This window comes from Uloborus diversus, chromosome 4, assembly GCF_026930045.1.
Source record: "Uloborus diversus isolate 005 chromosome 4, Udiv.v.3.1, whole genome shotgun sequence".
NCBI lineage: Eukaryota > Metazoa > Arthropoda > Arachnida > Araneae > Uloboridae > Uloborus > Uloborus diversus.
This window is the reverse complement of record NC_072734.1, coordinates 143,041,212-143,065,396: the sequence shown is the minus strand read 5'-3', so window position 1 is coordinate 143,065,396 and position 24,185 is coordinate 143,041,212. Positions and strand designations below refer to the sequence as shown.

Below are 24,185 nucleotides of genomic sequence, written 5' to 3'. Positions count from 1 at the left end.
ACTGTCCTCTTATTTTCAGTAGCAGCTGGAAGCCAGATAACAATCATTTCTCATTTACAACTTGTAATTTTGTCTTGGTTAATAAAAATCATTTTTCAACCCAATGTCATTTTCCTAGCACAGTACAGAAGTCTCTTAAAAATCTGGATTGATGTGACGGATGGTCGAACTATAAATGGCAGTTTTCTGAAAACGGGAAGCGCCAAAGGCCAAAAGTACACAATGCAAGTCATTTGTATTATGCGGAAGAAATGCATGGGTTTTACCGATTCTTGATTTTTGAAAATCCAGATTATCAGTTTGCATTTTGGTGATCCAGATTGGTTAGAGTCGACTGTATTTTACTTTTTATTTTCAACTTTTTCAACAAGTACGACTTTTCTACTTATTAAAGCATGATACGTATAAGGTTTTCAAACGCGTAAAATCATTTGAACAATGATAGCTTAGCATTATATAAATTAGAACTTAGCAAGAGATGAAAATTTTTTTGGATTCAGCAATAGTTACCGCATTGATCTTTTTTATTGAGAGACAGACATGTGGAAACTATTCGCCAATTAATTGAGACCCTTAATATTCAATGCAGTATTAATTTAGTTAATATTATGATTATTTGCATTTTAAATAATTTTTACTATTAGTCAAGTACATGCGGGACAAAGTGGATGGGGCAAAGTGAAATAGCTCATTCTGTTATGTCCCTCAATCATTTACTAAACCACTTACATTTTTATTTATTAATTCATTCATTTTCATTCCTTCACTTGGCAATTTGCTTATTTATTGATTCATTCACTTTTTTTTTTATTCAGTCATTCTCTTACTCGCTCAGTTATTTTGCTTCGCATATTAACTAATTTCATATTCACTCAACTTCTTGTTCATTTGTTCAAAAATATATTTTCAGTTGAATAAAGAGTGCATCATTAGAAAAATATTTTATTTTTCACTTTGCCCCACAAAAAAAAGGTGAAAATTTTCCTTTTTGTTTTTTTCGAGAGCGTAAATTTATTTATAAAAATAAAAAATACTGTTTCAATGCAAGTTTTATTAAAAAATACAATGTTCTTTTTGAGTACTGCAATATTCAAAACAAATTGACAGTTTGTTCATTTTGAAAAAGCTCAGTCATCTCCACTATTTCACTTTACCCCACATTCCCCTACATAATCTACAATTGTAAGCAGACTAAAAGTTTTTGATGTACACTGACTGCCTACTCTATAGTAAAAACACCATATTTTGAGCGTTTTTCAGCAGCATTTTTCAGCTACTATGTCTTTTAAAAAACAACCCCCGCCTTCTCTTCTGCGAACAATAAGTATACATTTGTTACATTTGATTCACATGTTATCCAATTGGGAACTAGAAAATGATAACGTCACGGCGCTTCAACCGATTGGGTCGTTAAAAGGTCAAGATATCACTTATCGTTCTCGTCATACCGCAATGAGAAGACATCTATAACGTAAGTTTTCTGCTCTCATTTTTAAAGCACATGTTAAACAATCTCTACGCTCTTTTTGTTAAACTTCGTTATTTAGTGCTATGTTTATAGGCGGTGTTAGAAGGGGCAAGGAGAGGTAGCTGCCACACCCACTGTAAAATCATTTTTACTTTATTTTTTATTTATTTATTTATTTTTTTTTTTAATTTTTTTTTTTTTTTTTTTTTTTTTTTTTTTTTTTTTTTTTTTTTTTTTTTTTTTGTACTTGTTGCTTTCCCAAACTCAAATTTTCTGACAAAATAAAAATTTTTGCTCATTAATTGAGGTTATTTCTTTTTAATTGTGCATTGGATTACAAGCTTAAAAAAAGGTAATAATTAGTAATAAAAAAAACTGGGAAATTACTAAATGTTTCAAAATTGTTTTTAGGTTCAGTGAAAAACAACAACCATGCATAAGCTTTACCAGGGGTGGATACAAATAACCATTTTAGAGGGGGATCATGCTAAAGAAGCCCCTCCCCCTCCCAATAAATGAACGTAGGGCTTTAGATACGAAAAATTTCTGAAACTGCTTGGGGGTCAAAAAAAAGCACCAAATTGGACAGGAATAAGGTACCTACTTGGGGATAAACTTTGCAAATGAATTTCTTAAGCAATGGAACAAAGTAGTAATTCCAACATTTACTTCCAAAAATAATTAGTGAATTAAAAAGATCCTACTGTAACCATTTACATTTTATGCATAAAGTGTTTGAACACAACGTGGACGGATGCTGTTTTCGACGGTTCAGGGGTGGGGGTCATGACCCTCATAATTATCCCCTTGTATCCACTGCTAAGCTTTACATCCTTGAAAAGGTTTTAGGATGAGTGATGAACATCAACCATACAAGAGCTTTACAACCTCAAAAATATTTTTAAGTTGAGCGAAGAATATCAATCACACATGCTGAATCGTTGCTTAGAGATACAGGGTGTCCCGAAATAGATTAACTGTTTTCAAAAATTTATAACAGGAAAACGGTAAATGATAAAAAGAAAATAATTCTTGCAGAAGATTCATGTGGTGAGCCGTAAATTTTTCCCAATGAGTTCCAAATTTTAGTTGAAATTTTTCCAATAGATGGCGCTGCATATAGTAAGTTCGTAAATAAAAAAAGATAGAAAATTACATCATAATTTTTCGAAAATAATGAACAGAAGAACAAAACAATATTTTCAAACAATCGTCGGCTGTAATCACATGTCGCAATCCGAGGAAAAATCAGTGGATTTCAATTCTTTTTTGACTTACAGGCTTACTATGTGCAGTGCCATCTATTGAAATATTTTTGAACTAAAATTTGGAACTCTGAGGGGGAAAAACTTAGCACCCCTGTTATAAATTTTGGAAATAGTCAGTCTTTTTCAGGACACACTGTATAAGACAATATGAATCTTGTTGTCTTATTAGAATGTGTCTTGTTGTCTGTACTATTATTCCTTCAAAGATCAGGGACAATACTTTTTTCTTGAAAGGATTTGAATCATAAAGATCCTTTTACTTACATGTATCGTACTATAGTAGAATTGGCTACCTAACGAGAGACTAAAATTATTCCGGGAGGGGGGAGGAGTGGCCCAAGAAAACAACGCCTCTGCTTGCTCCTTCCTAAAGGGAAGTATGGCTACGCCCATGCTAATGATGGAAAATTCCGTATTGTTGGACTTAAACTGTTTTAAAAAGTACCCATCCGATTTAAGCTGTTTTATAGAGTTTCAACATAATGCTGAATGGTCTGGTTTCCTTCAGTCATGAATACTACTTTTAGTCATTGAAATGGATAGAATGAGCAAAAAAAATAACATGGACGGAGAAAATACTTTCATTTTCCCAACAGTTTTTTTTTTTTTTCAATTAATTTTTTAAACCGCTGATTTTTCAAACAATGCGTGGTCTTGATGACGTCACAAATGATGCACTTGCCGCATCTTTCTATCGCGTTTCCACGCTATAATAATCCATAAGCGAATTAAATATTGCGCTCTACGCTTGCTATCAACCATATCGTTTCCAGTACACGTGAGTAAAGATGCGAATTAAATATTTTGCACTGTGAATGGCAGCACTGAATGGCATTTTATCATTTGTGATTCATCGGCAGAAGCAGTAAATAATGAAGGCGCTCCGATTTAAATATTTTTTTTCAAATTATTTTAAAAATGGTCAGATCCTATGTTTTTAAGAATGCTCTTTCAGAAAAAAATACTTTTAAAATTTTGGAAACGACCCCATTAGGAATCATTCCTAAAAAAAAATCTGCTAAGGATCATTTTGAGAAAATGTTCAATTTTGAATAAAAAAAAAAGTACTGCTTAAGCTTACAATTCCTTATGCTAATGTAGATTATTCTTGCCTCCGTTTCTAAAAAAAATTGACAGTAGAGATGACTTTCCTTAATCACAGCTTTAATTAACTTGGTAAGTTTTGATCATTTGAGGCAATGAGAAGCAAAGGTATGTAAGTGGACATTTTTAAGTTTTGAGTGAAACGCGTTTAAAGATAACATCCTAGGTAGGCTTTCATTGAACGTTGTTTCTAAATCATGCTGTATAGCAGCAACTACTAGGGCTACTAGTACCATCTCTTGCCCCTAGACCAGGGGAGATTTTCACCTACCATGTGTACCTCCAAATTTTTAATTTTGCCACTTACATCCCTTTGCTTTTCACTGCCTCGTTTGGAATATTGTAATGACAGACAGAAAATGTGTTCATAATATTTGTAAACGTTGCAATGAGAGCTAGAAGCATAAAAAAACAATCAACAGCCTAAATGATTAAATAAATGACACAAATTGCTTGAGGGGAAACGTAGAGTTTAAAATCTCTTACCTTCCCCACTCTCCAAATGATCGCTAGATAAATTCAAGTAAGATACAAATCTTTGTAATGTTTGTAATTCGTCTGTGTAATAAACTGGTTGAAATTTAAACTAAGAAAAATTTATTAGTTAAAAAAATAAATATTAAATAAAAACAAAAACCCCAACTGCGTAAAAACCAAAAAAAACTAAAAAGAAAAATGTATAAGCCCAGTAGATTAGAAAGCTATTAAGTACTACTGAATAACTGCACCATTGAAATAGTTTTATATTCGTACACAGATAAGACATATCATAAATTCAAAAACAGAATAGAAGGACCAACAGTCGGGGCCCATTCCTTTTTGAATCAAGGAACCCCGTAAAATTTGAATGGCCCCGACTGTTGATCCTACTATTCTGTTTTTTATTTATGATATGTCTTATCTGTGTACGAATATAAAACTATTTCAATGGTGCAGTTATTCAGTAGTACTTAATAGCATTTTAAACTACTGGGCTTATACATTTTTCTTTTTAGTTATTTTTTTGGTTTTTACGCAGTCGGGTTTTTTGTTTTTGTTTAATAATTTTTTATTTTACACTTTTTAGTTAATTTTCATTGACTTAGTCATTATGATTATAAGACTCGCAATCTTGTCATTTCATTGAGAGAGTTTGCATCGTGAGGTTTATTAAGCAACTTGCGGTGGTTTAAACTACAGATAATTAGTCCCTCTAGGGACTTAACTCGGCTGAAAGCTACATGTGCTTGACCTTTAGCAAAAATGTAGGAACTAAGTCAACCACAGCACAGCTATATAAACAACCTGTATAACTCATGATGATGCGAGGTAGCAAACATCGTCAAACAAATCTTTCTCGCAAAACTGAAAAAGCCTGTCGCGAAAGTACACGCAGCGAAACTCAGTCCCCTGAATCACGACAAAAACAAATGAGGGGAAAGTACATCCGGAGCGAGGGTGGAAGTCCAACCCACCGCCTCAAGTGTGAGAAGTAATCGCTTAGACCACTCCGCCACTGAGGCCCCAATTAGTAGACGCTAGTAAACAAAATATTCAGGCAGTGAAAGCTACCTGCATTTGCCTCACGCTGTGTCGCACGCAGGTAGTGAGCGACACAGCGACTGCGTGCGACCCGATCCCGAAATAACAAAATGGCAACTGGTTGTTGATATGGAGAATTTTGCTTACTGTCATGTGTTTAGAGACACTCCCAAGGTTTAGACAAATCGATTGACGTAAGAATTACCATAATTGGCCAAGGCGTTTAGCCTGTAGAACGCCACATAGAAACGGACATACATACATAGACTGATAAACACATTACCCTCCTTTGTGTCGCGCACGCGCAGTCGGGTAAAAAGACAGTTTCCAAAACATCATAGATGTGCTTTCAGAACACCTCGGTATTAACTACCGTGGTAATGACATTTTAGAGAATTAAGCATATTTGGAGCTAAACCATAGCAATTTAAAACGAATAAAAATTTGTATTCTGAATGTAATCTAAAATTCTTTATAAAGGATCGTGAAATCTATTCCATTTTTGCTTTTCTGTAATACTGATCGTGGTAATTACGCTGGTACTTGGACGCACCTAGCCTTCAGAAGAATCTATTTTCATGAAGGTTCATTAGGTAAAGTAAAAATGAAGACCGGAAGGGAAAAATGGGGTTGCGATGAAGAAACTATAGCGAGTCAGTTTTACTTTTTTGCCAATGGAAAGCAGTTGTTGCCGCAAATTGAACAGTACAATAATAACGAACCACATAATGAAAACTCATTAAAACTAATCTTTTAAGTAATTCAACTCATTCTATCAATCCTCAAAATTGCGTACGTTATTCTTTATAATAATAATAGATATCAGGAATTAACTTTAATCAGCAAATCTGTACTTCAGAGCAAGAAGGACGTAAGTCACATTATGGTAACTTTACAGGAGAGAGTAAAAACTTTTTTCTGAGACGCGAGCTCTTTTAACCCTAATACAAAATTGCAAAGGACCTTTTTTTAAAGAATTGCGTTTAGATGTCTCGATGCAGAATAGGCTTCTACGTACAATGCACTAATAAACGGAAAATCGGTTTTTGGACTTACCTGTCTGGCTCTGAGGTACAGACATTACAAATTTAAAATGTACGTCGCCACTCAAAGAAATTACTTCAATCTCAATTTCAGTATTGTAGCCGATAATAAAATCATTCAGTGAAAAAGGGGTAGAGAAGAGGTCCACACACTCCCAAAATGTTGCTAAACTCGTAAACATGGCAAACGTTCTTTCTTCTTTCTCTAGCAATTTAAACCCTTTAAATCACATTGGCTTCGTTTGAGGCCCTCATTTTTTCCCCAGCCAATTGTCGAGGTCAGTGTCATCTTCTTTGCAGGTACTACAGCCTGTTGCTGGCCAAGACCGTCTCTCTCAGTTTTTCCCACCTAACCCTATCCCGTGCAATGGCCCTCCACTGGTTCACTCCTATAAGTCCTTTCCTACCCCATCCAGCTATCTGACTGGGGGTTTACCTCTTCGGCGTTTTCCTCAAATGTTAGTAAAGATGACTCTTTTTGTACTGAACGTACAGTGGTGGTAAAAAAAATTGCATCACCCGCGTCGCAAAGGAGCAGAATATCATCCCGACTGCATTCAACACACAGTCAAGCATCACGTATCCCAGATGATTTGGGGATGTATTTCTGATCAAGGAGTTGGTGGGCTTCACTTTGTGCAAGGAACAGTAAACGCTCAGGTGTATATCGGCATTTTGAAGGAGAAATTGCTTCCTACTATCCGGGATCACTTTACTTCAGTTCCAAACGTCATTTTCCGGGATGAACCTGCTCCGTGCCATAAAGCAAAACTGGTGAGTAACAATTTATAAACCTTTATCCTGCCATTAGACTTAAATTGACATAAGGTTAAGTAATTTTTCTTCTCTTAACTCACACGCAGGTTCAGAAATGGGAAAATGAGCATGGGGTTAGCAGTTGCCTTGGCCTGGAAACAGATCCAATCTATTTAAACAATTATCGGATTCCTGCTGTTAAATGTTTATTTCATAAGTTTCGCAGAATTTCACATACATTCATCGTTAATCAGTCGACCAAAACTTCTCACATAATCCCATTGTAGTGAAAAGGCGAGGGGGATGCAATTTTTTTTTTTTTACCAGCACTGTATCTTCATATCGAAATATGTGACTCAGCCATCTAATGCGAGACGCGTTTATAACCTTTAAGATGCTAGGTTCACTATACTTGACCATACTGAAGTCAGTGTCAAGTGGCCGAAAATAACTGACTTCAAACGAAGCAATCGTGTCTCAAAAGGTTAAGGCAATAGATTCATTTCTGCCTGCATCACATGTGATTGACAGATACCAACTCGTTAGTCGCACTATGCGTTGCTTCAAAATTATCAATAATGTAAAATAATTTCAATAGTGTAATGTCCAACTTTTTTTATACAAAAACTGTTTGTTTTTTTTTTCTTTATTATAAAAAGTCAATTTTTTCTTAGAGATCTGAAACACTGCTACACTTTAAATTCTATGGATTTTGAGCTGCTTTAAATTTCCTACGTTTAAAATTGTACTCTTTCCATTTTTAAAGGAACCATTCATTCTTCAAAAAGAAAATGTTCCTTTCTCCTGAAACACTTAACTTTACACCAACTACCACCGCTCTTGTCGCTGTTTTCCTTGTACTCATCACAACATACTTCATCCGGAGGGACAGAGGTTTACCACCAGGGCCAACAGGACTACCGTACTTTGGATACTGGTTCTTTCTCAAGAAGAAAGGCTCCCATCTGCAATTGCAAGAGTTGGGCAAAAAATACGGAGATATTTTCTGCTTCAGAGTGACTGGTCATTTGCTCATTAATCTAGGCAGCATCAAAGCTTTGAAAGAGTTTCAAGTTCTTAAGTCTGATTGTTTTGCTACAAGACCGAGTAGTTACGTTATAACTGAGCATGTGTTTGGAGGAGGTAAGTTTTAAAATGATTTTCATTCAATAAGTTAGAACAAATGTAATGCAGGATGGATCAAAAAACTTCTTTGAGACATTTTGCTTTGTGAGCCACACTGTATTTCAGGGTAGTTCAAAATACATGCAGAAAAAAAAGGTTTATCCTATATAACAGGATACCCCTCAATACTTTTAGACTTGTGGATAGAAATATAATGCAAGAATTTTAGCTTCCAATTTCAACTGAAAGAGAGTGCTCACCATCTCCCCCAAACTTCATAAGTATGGGAGGGGATACAAAAAACATGTTGAACTGAAAAAACAATACTGCATATTATAATATACACAAGTAATATGCATATACATTGCAATAAAATAATTATTTACAAAAAAAAAACAGCTGGGGAAAATGAAATGTTTCTAAATGTGTGACATTTTCTATGCTACGGCTAATGTTAGATTAATGGGTCATTGAGCACCCTCTTAAGATTTGAGAAAGAAGCTGAAACTTTTACAGCATAATATTGTAACTTAATTCGTATTTTAAAAAATCTTGTATCACCATGTAAATTTAGGTTTAAACTTGATATACCGTTCCATCCCAGATTTCCCTATACCTTAAAGCTTAAATTTCGAAGGGTACCCCCTTCCTCTTTTTTTTTCTCGCTGCACAACTGTTGTGGCTTTTTTCCTGATCTACTAGTGGACATTAATGTTCTGGAAGCAAACCTAACCTAGCGTCGTCGTAATGCTGTGAACAGGAACTACGTAGCCTTCACAATGCTGCCAGGTTAGGATTGTCCCATCTATAGTCATTTCTCTTCCCCAAACCCTAAAAATCCCAAAAGAGCTTAGAAAGGATCTACATAGAAAAATATCTGTGCACTCTCGAAATATTTTCTATCAATTTGCATAGGCAAAGCTCCTTATGTCCTGTTGCATCCTCTTATAAGTCGACTGACAATAAATTTGGACATCTATGCTTTTTTTATAGCTAGATTACAACCGTTAAATTTCTTATTGAAATATTTTGCAACTAGTGGTGCCCGTACGGCTTTGCCCGTAGTAGAAAACTAAAAGTTATTTTGGTTAGCCTGTATGTTTACAAATGGTGGTGTATAGTGAATTTCTCACAAATTGGCTGTCCCATGTTATGGTTCCACGTTATGGTTGGTTATAGAAAAAAATACAATAATAAAAAAAATAATGATAACAATTCTGTTTAAGCAGTGAGTAAATACATGAATGAAATTATTATAATCAATATCAGCTTGAAGTTAAGTAAATATAACATAAATATTTATTTTTATCTGTTAAAGGTCGTGAAAGCAAAATATTATTTCGCTTCATTAGTTCTCGAAACACGTCACGAAATTTACAACTAATTAAAAAAAAGTATTTATGTAATTAATTCTACAACATTCTCATTTCGTCAATTATTTAAAGGAATAGAAATATTCTAACTCGTAAAAAATAAACATCGCACAGCTCAATATTAATAGCAGACGAATTCGGCAAGTTAGTGATGAAAAATAAAATTAATTTTTCCATCAAAATACTGTGCAAACTTCCTGTGTACGAAAGCCGTACATCGTCCACTATATTGTCCCTTTATTACAACCAATTTCCAGTAGTTTTTTTCTTTTTTTTTTGCTTTAATAGCTGCCTCTAAAAATATGAGAAACTTAGCATCATTTACATTGATCTGCTGCGATTGTCGGGAGCGGCTCGCCGACAGCGCCCTCTAAAAAGGTGAACAATCGTTGCCACTTCTAAATAGGAAAGATTTAATTCCTCCTTTCTACCTCCCTGGTTTTAAGATTTCAGGCGAACTTCGCGCAAAAACTTATTACGCGCAAAAAAAAATTATTGGGACTACAGGGCTCCTGCACTTCTTTAGTTAGAAATTATGCATGTCTACAAAGTTCAAGACCAGTTTTTTCCCATCCTGTGTTACAAAAAAAAAAATGCTACTTACGTTTAAGTCTTGACCAATGCTTTTTGATTGTTCTTCTTAAAGTTTCTATTGAAATTCAGTAATATCATTCAATTCAACCATCATTCTTTTTGAATCAACCTGTGCATTAAAAATAAACAGAATTTGAAATAGAAAATAATTTCAGGCGTGGCTGCTGCGAGTGGGGAACAATCCAAAATATTGCGACGGTTTTTACTGAACGCCTTCAAAGAATGTGGTTTGAATTCCAACGCGACATACCATGAGCGGCTGAATGGCATCCTTGAAGACTTGGGAGCTTCTCAAGGAAACCCCGTGGACATATCAGCCATCGTGATAAAGAGGAGTGCTACTATCATGAGTAACGCGGTATTTGGACATCAAGGATTTACTGAAGACGAAGTAAACGAGTTTAATGAAGATTATGGCAAACTTGCATTGGCATTGGCATCTATCAAGCTTCTTCTTGGACAAATTGCCAGGTGAGTGAGTCTTAATGTCTTCCGTTATGTTTTAGGTTGTTATGAGTAGTTTTTATTTTTCCAAGTTTATTTAAGAAATAATATCAATTAATGAGAAAAAAAAAGGAACTGTTTAACTATAAGTTTTGAAGGTAATAGTGTACTTCTTTTTAATTCAGGAAAACGTTGAACTTCCAACGCTAGGAAAAAATCTTAAAATTTTAAGGTAAAAAAAAACTGACATCCACGTTGCTAGTACTTTTTAATGTAAATTTTATTTTACTTTAAAATTTTACGGTAGATAAAAACGCAAACGGTGTGGTTAAATGCGCTGGTTAAAAAGAACAACATACCAGCAGCGGGATTCAAACTTGCCTACTCTCTGTAATTGCAGCACAATGCGCTAGCTCCTATATATTATAAAGAGATAAAAAACATTTAACCAAATATTTTGAGAAACACTGGACAGAAATAAATGAGATGTGGTATGCAGTTTATTGTACAAAGCCATAATTAAACTGTCGTTTAGTAATACGAGTGATGCCAAGAGTCCTATCAGTTCCAAAATTTAGGTGGAAAGATGGTGCTGATGGTGGAAAGATGCTGCTGATGGTGAAAAGATGCTGCTGATGGTGGAAAGATGCTGCTGATGGTGGAAAGATGCTGCTGATGGGCTAGCATGGCGTATCGTCGCCTCTGACAAACACACAGCGTGTGCAATGAGTCATCATGATGGTAATAAGAGAGTTCAAGAGTGCTTTTGTGGAAGTCGCTCCCACACCTCTTTCATAGCACTTTTTAACCCCTGAACGGGTTCGGGGTGAAGAAAGTCGTGCTAAGGGTTGCCAAATTTAAAAACTGTAAATACGGGACAGACTGTTAAGGAGGAAGGGAGAGTTCCATAAAAAACGGATGAAGTCTGAAAGTTGAATTTTCACAACCTTAAGTTTAATGTTAAATTTTTCTCTCTCATATTCATGAAGAAAAGAACCATACGATAAGCAATGCATATGCAAACAAACTACTCTTTTTAGAACTGCACAGTTATTTTTCATCTTGAATACTACTGAGAAAAGTTCTAACACGGTTCTCAATATTTGGAACATTCATATTTCTCCATTATTAACCCTTTTTCAGACTTGGAAGATATAGCAGTCGTATTTACAGATGACAAATATTTAAAGAAAAACTGCTTCACCAGACAATCGGGAGCTCAAATTGACTAAACTAATTTTATTGCGTCATTAATAAAAAAAATTGACTCTTAAACTGAGAAGAAATAGAATTAAACCTTATAGTTGGGACAAACTAAAAGAAGATAACAAAAACAAATTAAAAGCCGAAATTTTGAATGAATAAAAACTGACCTGTGTTTACTGTAATGCAATAGTTATTCCAATATAATGTTCAAAAACCCTATTTTTTTTAAATAGCTTTTTTGATACTTACTACTGTAACAATTCTTTTCAAGTTTTTACATGTTTTCAAGTTGTGATATATTTTATTGCAACTTATAGTTGTTGAATTGACAAAGAGTTCTGCTTTAACTAACTGAAAAGAACACTAACTTCAGAACAGAAAGACATTATGCTTTAAACAATTTTTACATATATAATTTTACATTTACATATATTTAACTTTTAATTTAAAGCAACCATCTACGAAATTTATAGTAACTTCACTAACCTATTCAAGCAACATTTAGATAAACAAATGTCTAATCAATATATTTCTTTTGAAACGATCCGTCTGAACAAGAACAAAAAAATATATAAATAAATCGAATTATTCCACTTTTGCCAAATTTAACTTTCTTTTTTTCAGTCAATATTATTCTCCAACTAATATCTTGGAAATAAATCCTTTTGTTCTACGGGATGCATCACCAATGCTTGAGAAATAAGGCTAGTTGAGTGATTTTTTTTAGAACAGGTGTATGACTTTTTTAGGACAGGATTATAACTTTTTTTTAGGACAGGAGTATGACATTTTCCGTACAATTTGCCTGTTGCGTAATCCCAGGATTAAAATTAAGGTAACTAATGTTAATTTTCGATTATAAACTCTTAATCCAACTACACACTATATATGAGTAGAATTATTATTTTTCTTTTATTTAACACAGAAATTTTGTCCAGGAGAATGACAGCAAAAATGTTACATACCCATTTTTGAAATTTAAAGTTTTAGTAAGAACAGCAGACAAATCGTATTAACAAAATACTCAAGGAATCCAACAAAATAGTGATAATAATTAGTTTTATAGTACAGCAGATTAAAAATTCCTCTTTTTTATCTATAATAATTGAACTCATTCCTAGGACAGGAGAGTGACATGGAAGCCTGGGGACAAAGTTCAAAATGATGTACCTTGATGGGTTAAATTTTTAAATTTATTTAAAGAATGCTATTTTACACCTTTAAGTATGCTTAATTTTGTACTACAAATTAAATTTGTAGAATGTTGATATAAAATTTTTAAATAATTTAGTCCATTTTTAATTAGTCCATTTAAAGAACGGGTGGGAACACGCTAAAAGTGTGACTTTTTGGTCATTGAAACTTTTTTGTATGAAAAAACTAAATGAGTTATTGTTTTAATAAGAGTAGAATAACATCACATAAGTTATTTCTGACTATTAGAAAAATGAAAACACTTTCTGAGTTAAACAATTTTTGTGTTAGGCTACTGGGACATAATATTGTTAGGATTTTGGAGAATCACCCAGTTATTTATAATACGCATATTAATATCAGCTATTGAAAATATGAATTACTTTTAGGATTTTAAATTGTTTTTGCGCGTTTTTGTTGGAAAATTTTAAGTGACTTTTAACGTTTCAATCGAAACATGTAGGAAATATGGTTTTTTTTTTAATACATTTTTTTTTTCTAGTTGATACTTTGTATCAAGTTATAAAATGGTTACTCGCAGTCAAGTACAAAAGAATTGAAAAAAGTCAAAGCTTAAACTTCCTGGTTTAAAGTGCAAGTAAATACATCCAAATGTCATACCCACAAAAATCGTTTGAGCGATACATAACTTGCCCAAATGAAGAGCCAAACTTTATTTTTACTGAATTTTTTCAGTTAAATATTAAAATTATTTTCGTGTGGTATTTCATTCCTTAACAAACCACTTCACTTCCTTACCTACTCTTAAAAACGATGTATCTAAATTATTTACAATTTTATGTTATGAACCTATGTATCAAAGATTATTTTTCTTTTTAGTGACATGAATTTGTCTTTTGTTTCAGATATACACTCCTTCCATTCTATTCTGGGTATCACGAATCGAAGTTGTACGCAGAAAAACTCTTTCGTTTTGTTCAACAAAAGATAACGGAACACGAGTCGACGTACGATAGCAACCACATTCGAGATCTCATTGACGTATACATCAAAGAACGGAATACCAGAGAACAGAAAGGGGACAGCACATTCAAATATTTTACAGGTAAGTCTATTTTTCTTGGTCTAAAACAATTAAAGAACGCTTCAGCATTCAAGAGCTCTATGGCTTTTATGTACAGTCTGACGCTGATGAGATGGAAAGACTAATGCCAAGATTACTGGAGGAAACGGAAGCATCTATTAGTTTTTAGTGATGCCAGTTTTTGCAGATGTATGTTTGTCTCTAAGTTAAGCAGAGTCACATTAAAATGAGCAAAGTAGGTGCAGCAAATGTTTCCCCTCATTCAGATAGACTCGTTCTAACTGAACTTATGCCAGTTCTACAGTAACCATGGTGTTTGTTCCTGTAATGTTTGTACGGATGTTGGCAAGAAAACTGAGATTTACTTGAAACTATTATATTGACTTAACATAGGTACAGTAAATTAAAATAACATTGTATATAAAATTAAAACCCTTCTTTGTTTTATAAAAATTCTGCGACATGCAGTGTAACGGATGAGTGTCTGAATGCTGTTGAGATACGTCAGGTAGGAAGCCGCCCGTTCTCACGGAGCTCAGCTGTTTTATGCTCACAATCACGTGTGCTGCTCTCTGCGGACAGCGCATTTGCATAATGGCGCATACACATGGGCAGACTATACAGAGATATTTTTTAAATATACAAATATTGTTACATTTTTGCATTGAAGGATGGCCTTATTGAACTTCTAGTCATAATAAAAGCGACTAAGTCATAATAAAAAATTCTCTCATTTACAGCAAGCTCCTATATTCATTGTTTATGTGTGTGAGTGTCATTTTTTCACGTTCTCCAATTTCTCCACAAAATTCTCACTTAGGGGCTTGCAATAAATGATGTCACAGATCTTTTCATCGAATTTGACCTCCTTCCCTCCTTTGACACATTGTGTCACACATTTCCCACACCTCCTTTCTTCACATGTCGCGATATATTTCATAAGCATATTGTAATAAAAAATGCGTAACACCCTCACTCCCTGGTCCAAAACTGTCACAATTCCATGAACCACCTCCCCCCTTCAAAGTGAAATCATTTGGGGATCACACCATTTGCTGAGTGAAACACTTGAAGGTTTTTTTTTTTTTTTTTTACAATTGGCTCCGTACACATTTTTTTCCCTTGCAACTGAAAGGACTAATTAAATGCAAAACAATATTTAAACTATCTACAGTCTAACTGTATTTATATTTTACAGATACAGTTCTGCGTCAGACTTTGTTGCAAATCGTTGGAGATGGTATGCTTTCGGTTCCGGCATTTGTCAACATTTTCTTCAAAGCACTCCTTGATTATCCGGAAGAACAGGATAAGATGTATGAAGAAATTGCTGAAGTGATTGGACCGGATAGACTGCCAACTATCGAGGACAGAACTTCATTGCCTTACGTCAATGCTTTCATATACGAGGTTATGAGAAAATCAGATTTCAGTCCAATGCTTCCAAGTGTTGAATGTACAAGTAAGGTTTTATTTCGTTGCTTATTGCGTCAGCATAACGGTTTATTCCTTTTTGTATCAACTTAACCCTAGTTGATACATTTCGAAAAGAAAATGTAACACATTTTTTACTTTCTTTTACAAAAAAGGAAGTATTGTATTCGCGAAAAAATGTTCACTCAAAACTCAACCTTAATTTCCATTTTGCTCACCCCCGAATGAATGCTGAGTTTTTTTTTTTTTTTTTTTTCCCCCGACTCGACCACACGTAGATAGATGCTTAAGAATGTATAGACAAGCGAAATAACCAATTTGACGATTCCCGGGAAAAAAACAACGAGTTTTCTCGTGACGTCTGTACTCTGTATGTACGTATGTATGTGCGTATGTATGTCGCATAACTCAAGAACGGAATGTCCTAGAAAGTTGACATTTGGTACGTAGACTCCTAGTGGGGTTTAGTTGTGCACCTAGTTTTTTGCTTGCATTCGAATGCTCCAAAAGGGGTCTTTTGCCCTTTTTGGGGAGAAATCATTGTTAATTTTGAGGAACTTAAGTGGTGTCATAATTTGGGGGACACTTGGCGATATATAGCCAGTCTTTTAGTCGCCAAGTTTTGTCGCCAACTAGGTGGCAAATTCGGCGATTTTTTTTTTTTTCATTTTAATTTTAATTTTTATTTATTTATTTTTTTTTTATCTGGTTTCAATTTGACCACTGTTGGTGATATTTAGAGAGTTTAGAGAGTATCGCATTAAAACTGCCAATAATGAGAAAAAGACATTAAATTGGAGCAAAAGGAAGTCATGTGATGCACACATCAACTCGTTTTTTATATATATTCAAAAAAATTACGTCAACAAAGTTTTTTAACTCATTAATTAACAAGAAAATAGTAATAGTTTTTCATGAAATTTTAGTTTGGTAAATAACATTAGCAACAAAATTTAATAAAATCAAAATGTAAAAAGTGTATCAACTATGCCTGATCTCCCCTAATGAAAACAATCATTTTGGTGAGATTAAATTGAAAAACCAGCGTTAATGAAACACAAATTCTAGCGAAAATACAGCCTATAGCTATTTCTGAAGTTTCAGAAGTAGATATATGCCGTATTTTCTTCAGAATGTGTGCTTTATTTATCCTGGTTTTTCACTTTAATCATATAGTAGCACAAAGCTTATTTGATCATTTTTCGGTTCATTATTTTGGTACTTGACAATAATTATATTTTAATATGTAAAATTTCGCAAAAGGTTTTGCAGTTTAAAATCGTTTGGATTGTTTAAGCAATATTTTTATTGGATTTTAAAAAATCTGGGAATTTGCAACGAAATAAAGTAATTCAATTTTTTAAACCTGAGAAAATTTTAGTACTACCGTGTCTTTAATTTATGTATTTGCTTTTCCCTCATCTTTCGTTGTTAAAAATGTTAAATTATGTACATTTTAGTTTTTTATTAGTTATTTTAGCTCTGTCCTCGGGAACATTCTTTTCTGTAAAAATTCAAATTATTACAAAAAGGTGAAAACATTTTGAACACGAACTCGAAAATAGCAAAAGACAAGCTTTTATGACAAAATAAATCTGTTAGTTAACTTCCTAAACTCAAAACCTCAGTTTAAAAGTAAAAGAAAGTTCTTAGTTTGGTCCGTTGCGAGATATTTAATGAGTTAATGAATCAAAATTGCAACCACTTTTGATGGCTCGTAAAATTATTTCGCGCTGGGTTCAATCTGTCCATCCATGATATTCTCACACTAGAACAACTACAGATTACGATTCTAAAAAGAAAATATCTGAACCTAATATTTTTACGGAACTAGCCCCATAGAAGAATGAGTGCCAGTCTGCCAGTTCCTATTCTGAGCATCAGAAGGGGCTTTACAGAGTTGGAAAATCTCTAGACTAGGATTTCTGAAAAGTAAAGCTACTGGCTACCAGAGACAAAAAAAAATGGTTGCTAGCAACTTTTGATTTTTAATAGCCATTTTTAAAAATACATATACTCAGAACAAAAAAACAAATAACCTTAAGGAAGTTTGCTCTGAATTACATTGCCAAGATAGAATCGACTGATGCGCTGAACGACTCAGGTATAAAAGTATGTTGTCGCAGCACGATAAAGATACGATTTTTAACAAAGAAAGAAACATATGGTCGCCATTTTTGGTAGCCATTTTCAATGAAATGGTACCCGTTGGTGACTGTCGACCGCTAGTTTAGAGCTTTAGGAGATGGGGTCGGTCGCAATGCATTTGTAAAGGCCCCTTTATCCATCACAGGGCCATGTAAAACATCTTTACGTTTATCGTAATCTGTAGGTGAGAATATCATGGATATAGTAATTGAGAATATCATGGTGAGTGTGAGAATATCATGGATGGACAGATTGAATCCAGCGCGAAATACTTTTAAGAGCCATCAAAAGTGGTGGCAATTTTAATTCATTAACTCATTAAATATCTCGCAACGGACCAACCTAAGAACTTTTTTTTAACTTTTAAACTGAGGTTTTGAGTTTAGGAAGTTAACTAACAGATTTATTTTGTCATAAAAGTTCATCTTTATGTTTTTGTATCCCCTCGGGGTCCCAGATGATCATAGGTGCCCCTTGCAATGGTAGCATTTCCAGCATGACAAATACACCATTGACACTGTGTCTGCAAAAGGTAAAAAGTCAATGCGTAGTCCCATTAGAATCAACAATGCTGAAATTGTTATTGAAAATTTACACCCAATATTGCAACAGAAAGTTACTACTACAGGCATTATAGAGTTGAACTCGGTTTATGCGAAATGTCAAAAATCCACGAATTTGTTCGTTTTATGAGTGACACTGTGAAAAAACAAAGAAATGCGTACCGGTATTTAAAATCATTACTACTAAGACACACATTGTAATCTAACTATTTGTACAATGAAAACAAACCACTAATTTCTTGTAAATGAATGTTTTTGAAAAATATTGAAAAAAGAAAATGGTAATCGACAATCTCGGAATAGGTTGTAATCCACAATGGAAGATGAAGAGTTTTTATCTTCGGGTAAATTGAAATGTCCACAGATAAATCAATCTACTGGCTTGATTTTCTATGCAAAATATTTAATATTTTCTTCTCTGTACACATTGGGACTCCTACTACCTAACAAAATATTGAGTAATTTCTAAAAAAGTAAATTACGGTATTCAACCACGAATAGTTTGAGTAAAGGGGTCACAAATTTTTGTTCGTCTTAGTCGAGACTTTTAATTTAATGTATACACTATATGACTAAAAATATTGGGACACTTTCAAAAATTCACATTTTTACAGATTTCTCGAGAAATACAAGACCAATTGCTCTGTAATTTTTTTTCACATAAAAGGTATACTTCAGCCGCCATTTTTCAACAAAAATTAGGTCGACTATTTATTTAGGGGACGAACAACAAATTGAAGAAACAAAAAAGGTTTTTGATCATTTTTCACAGTAAATAGCTGGGAATAAACTATAAATTTCAGAAATAAGTTTAAAACCTATCTAAAATTTATTTTTATGTTTTCGTGAAAGTATCTCTTATACCAACAGAGATATAGGCATTTCTTTCAAAAATGCATTTTTTTTTTAAATTTTTTTTAAGGTTTTCAGCTCATATCACGCAGAGTTTTCCGTCAAACGTTTTTAAAGTTTCAGAATATTTGATAGCATATTAGGAAAACATAATAATAAAATTCGATGTTAAAATATTGAAAAGTTAATGAAATATGAATTAATTTTTCACTGCGCATGCGCGAAAGATAGCAATTTATAACCTTCATAATCGGAAGCTCAGATATATTCCACATCTCATAAAAAAATTCCACCTTGATATCTTTAAAATCTAAAAAGTTATCAGCGATCTAATGAATTTTAGTAATTCTGGGCTAGACGACGAAGCATGAGGGATCGTTGGCAAATAATACGTTCTTATCGTGAATCATTTTGTAACGATAGCAGGAAAGTGTAAACGCTCGCTCACTCTGTAACGATAGCTGTTTGCGAACCCCCCCCCCCCCTTACTATTCGTCACCTAAGAATTATAGAAATTCGGTTGCTGATAACTTTTTTAATTTTAAAGATATTGAGGTGGAATTTTTTTAATGAGTTGTAGGATATATCTGAGCTTTGGATCATAAATGTTATACATTGCTATCTTTCGCGCATGTGCAGTGAAAAATTAATTGCTGTAAACGTTCATATTTCATTAAATTTTCAATATTTTAACTTTAAATTTTATTATTATGTTTCTCTAATATGCTGTCAAATATTCTGAAAGTTTAGTAACGTTTGATGAAAAACTCTGCGTGACATGAACAGAAAACCTTCAAAAAAAATTTGTATTTTTGAAAGAAATGCTCCGTGAGTATAAGAGATACTTTCACGAAAATATAAAAATAGTTTTTTGATAGATTTTTAACTTATTTCTGAAATTTATAGCTTAATCCCAGCTAGTTACAGTGAAAAATGACAAAAAACTTTATTTTGTTTCCTCAATTTGTTGCTGATTCCCTAAATGAATAGCAGACTTAATTGTTATTGGAAAATGACGGCTAGAATGTACTTTTTATGTGAAAAAAATTACTTGATCTTTTATTTCTCGAGAAATCCATAAAATTGTTAATTTTTGAAAGTGTCCCAATACTTTTAGTCATATAGTGTATGTATTATGCGTGAAATTTTTAATGTAATTAGATAGCAAAGCAAACTTATCGAACAAAATTTTCGTTTTAGCCGTGTTTTCGTATTAAACATGATCGTATTTGGAGAGTTCAACTGTAATTATTTTTTTCAACAGCCGAAACAAATATTCGAGGATATAGAATACCAAAAGGAGCTGTCACTTTGGCAAACTATTGGGCTGCTAACCATGACCCAGGAACCTACGATGATCCTGAAACTTTTAACCCTTCCAGGTTTGTAGCAACGCCGGAGAAACCTAGAGCTGAGCTTCCCATGTTATTTGGAGTTGGTGAGTTATGTTTAAATATATTTACTAAAACGTGAGTTAAATCAGTTATGGTCATTTGCTGCAGTTAAATAATTGGGAGATTCATTGCAATGTAGTCAGTAAGATATTTAGCGAGACTAATCCCGCTATTTCCAATCTCGCAATTTGGGGATTTAAAATCTCGCAATTTTTTTTCCATTCAAACGTTTTCCAACTTTTATGCCACTCATAAAGTGACTATTTTCACAAACATCATCTGAAATTTGAATCACTTTTTTCGTGTATCTGCAAGAAGAGCAAAAAAACTCTGTCTCCTATGACAAACTGTGGATTTACCATTTGAGAACACAACAAAAATAGTGTATATTTTTCTGAGAATCAATTGGTATTCTCATTTGAGGTTTCAGTTTTCACACGTTCAGCAATAGAGAAAATGCGTATAATTGAATAAAAACGTTTTTGAAAACTATCACTAAAGATCAAAATTAAAAAAATAACGCTGTAGAAAAAATAGGGGAAATTACTGATTGCAAAACCCGCTGGAGTAGACTGACTGAAATTTTGGAGCACTTCTGTAAGTTTAAGGATTGCACTCAAAACCTTAAACTTACAAAAATGCACAATATTTTTTTCTAAAGAAGAAAGCAATGAAAAACCTGACAATATTTATGTTTTCGGCACGAGAAGAGATCAAAACTTGGATGAACAAAAAAAGAAAACTCGCATGACAGTGCAGTAAATTAAACTGCTCTAGTTTTTGAATGTATCTTTTAAGTGAGAGGTAAAATTATCAAAGTTATTCAAAAACTTTTACTGCGACTGCAACTTGGTGAAACCAGGCAGCAATCACCTATTGCTGTAATGAATCAAATGCACTGATAAAATCACAAACGATAATGAAGCCTCAAGGGTATTCTCAAGCAAGTTAAATTGGATACAGCAAAACAGATGTCAAATAAAAATAGTTTTTGTCCGAAATTTACAGTTTTTGACTAAAAACCATGCACAAGAAAAGAAAAACCTACTTCAGAAATTGATGAAGTTTCTCGGAATCTTTTGAAAAATGTGCACGATTATTCATTCTCAGTAAAACCAACTGCACTAGAGTGTTTTCTTCTAGCGCATTATTTTTTGAGCAAAAACCCTTTCTCATTCCACGCGAACAATGCTTTGTTAAGCCGCATCGGACTTTTTTAGCTGACACTTTTGCGTACCAAACGATAATTGCAAATTCAAATCCGACTTTGTAACACTCTCGATTGGCGTACGGAATTCGAGAAAACTACTAATTCAAGTAACAAAAGCAGTTCTTCCTAAAAAGCAAAACTTTTTCTATTTGACATTAAAATACTAAATTTTAAGAAGAATAAAGTCTATATCAGGGGAATAGCGCCTCACAATTCTGAAATCCCGCAGGACTGAATTCGGCGCGTGATTGGAAATCCAAGTTAGAAATTGACTTCAGTCGGTAGATTTTGAAGATGCAGAAAATTGATAGCATCCATGTCGTATGATTATTCAGCATGTAAAGTATCCCTCGAGTACTCGTTAGACTTCGAAACTCTTGCCAAAAATGAATTCCTAGCGCAGTTTCGCTTTGAAGAGGACCCAGGTGTCTCCATCTAAGGGGAAAACAGGGTATCAGAATTACCTTCGCCTCCACCGATGGTGATGCTATGTAAAAGAATGGAATTTTTAAAAAAATGGAAAAGCTATTAATACTACAAGAAAATAACCTACAAACTTTTAATTTTATGGATAGTATACAGTAAAAATATTAATTTGCAAATATCACGATCGAAGAAACGAATTCCTTAAAAAATTACAGTTGCAAAAACGGATAACTAACAAAATTGTTCTGATCAAATTGTTTCATCAGCTCTTTTAATTTTCCAAAACATATTGTTTATTCACTTGTTTTCAAGATGTTATTTTCTGCATTTAAAGGCTCGAAATATATATATATATATATATATATATATATATATATATATATATATATATATATATATATATATATATTTTTTTTTTTTTTTTTTTTTTTTTTTTTCAAAAAATTCAGAAAGCAACATTTTAAGATTAACCTTTTCACAAAAATAACTGAAAATTTCCACAATAAAATGACGACGGAAAATAAATCATTATGTCACAGTTTAAAAACACTTTTAACACAAATAAATTTTATTTATTTGTTTATTTATTTTATTTATTTATTTATTTATTTATTTTTTATTTATTTATTTATTTATTTATTTTTTGGTAACGTTATCCCAAAAAGTGGTATAAAGATAACATACCTAACTCCAAAATTTGTGAAAAAAATATTTGCAAATACTAACAGAAGAATTTTTAAAGTTTTAAATAAGAAGTAGGAAACCAACCCGCTCTCCCCTACTTTACACAAAGAAAAGTTTGAGAGTTTGAAAACTAACTAATTTTGGTCTTGCAGCTAATCAGATTTGCTTTGATGAGACAAAATGTCTTCTGAAAGCTTCTAAAAAGAGTTACAAAGTCGTAACGATTTATTTTATGCTCAAACGTTTCAATATTTATATCTTTCAAAAAACACCGCACTGTTCTTTGAAAATTTCACTTAATTCTCATTTTAAGCCAAAAGCAGAAATGCCGTGATTGGCTTAATATTGTATTTATGATTTCGACTACATTTTTTCTCACTATTTTTCTAGGCAAAAGAGCCTGCCTTGGAGAAATATATACAATGACACAGGCTTTCCTAATCCTTACATCTGTCGTACAGAAATTTCATCTCTCAAAACCAAGCACAGAAGATGATTCTATTCCTGTAAATCCCTGGCAGACATATGTGGTTGCTCATCCAAGAAAAAACAACTAAAACAATTACTATCTACATCACTTATCAAGTTTACATCAGTAGAAGTTTAAATCATTCGATGTTTTTGTAAAAAACATTTCATGTCTAGTAAAATTATTTCTGATGCAAAAGTGTTGTTTCATTACTTTACTTCCATTTCAACCATTCTTTTACTTTACTTCCATTTCAACCATTCTTTAATATTAAATAATAATTTCTTAAAGCAGTGAGTTGCCGCCCTTAAGCCAAGGCTAAGGCAGAACTACAACCCAAATTCAAAATAATAGAATATCAGAACTGTTTGAACAAAACTTGTCCCTGAGTCGGGAAAAATGAACGCATGCAAATTAAAAAGTCTAAAACTCATTATTCATGAATGGGTAAATCAATTTAAACAACTTTTCAGACATTATTTTAACAATTTATGGATCAATAACAAATTGGAAAAATAGATAGATTTTTCATATGGGTCAAAAAATTAGAATAATATATTCATTCAATATGAATTTTAAAAAGTAGAGAAAATATTTGCATACCTATTAACCAATAGTTGGTCACAAGTATGGAGCTTAGAGCCCGGATAATTTTACGCTCTTTTAAAAGCCTTTTATTGCCAAAATTGGTCGTCAAGGTGGTATATAGGGAAAAAACGAAGTTACATATTGCATCATTTCTTAAACTTAGAAAAAAACTATCCAACTCAATTTAAATAAACGTTTCACAATCTATGGTATGTAAGATTTTAAAGGAACATAGAAGGACTGACCAACTAAACAGTAACCGAAGTAAACGAGGTA

The 24,185-nt window shown here is 33.1% G+C and overlaps 2 protein-coding genes across 2 annotated transcripts; both read left to right on the top strand.

Annotated features, from left to right (window-relative positions):
• The first annotated feature begins 1,431 nt into the window (after positions 1 to 1,431).
• LOC129220886 (cytochrome P450 2J1-like) lies at positions 1,432 to 14,448 on the top strand. The gene is made up of 5 exons (XM_054855321.1): positions 1,432 to 1,471; positions 7,927 to 8,303; positions 10,408 to 10,723; positions 13,963 to 14,162; positions 14,408 to 14,448. The coding sequence occupies exons 2-5, from the start codon at positions 7,952 to 7,954 to the stop codon at positions 14,446 to 14,448; spliced, it is 909 nt and encodes a 302-aa protein (XP_054711296.1). The 5' UTR covers positions 1,432 to 1,471; positions 7,927 to 7,951.
• Positions 14,449 to 15,334: 886 nt separating this feature from the next.
• LOC129219641 (cytochrome P450 1A1-like) lies at positions 15,335 to 23,510 on the top strand. Its single transcript, XM_054853908.1, has 3 exons — positions 15,335 to 15,603; positions 20,403 to 20,576; positions 23,243 to 23,510. The coding sequence occupies exons 1-3, from the start codon at positions 15,384 to 15,386 to the stop codon at positions 23,407 to 23,409; spliced, it is 561 nt and encodes a 186-aa protein (XP_054709883.1). The 5' UTR covers positions 15,335 to 15,383; the 3' UTR covers positions 23,410 to 23,510.
• The last annotated feature ends 675 nt before the right edge of the window (positions 23,511 to 24,185 follow it).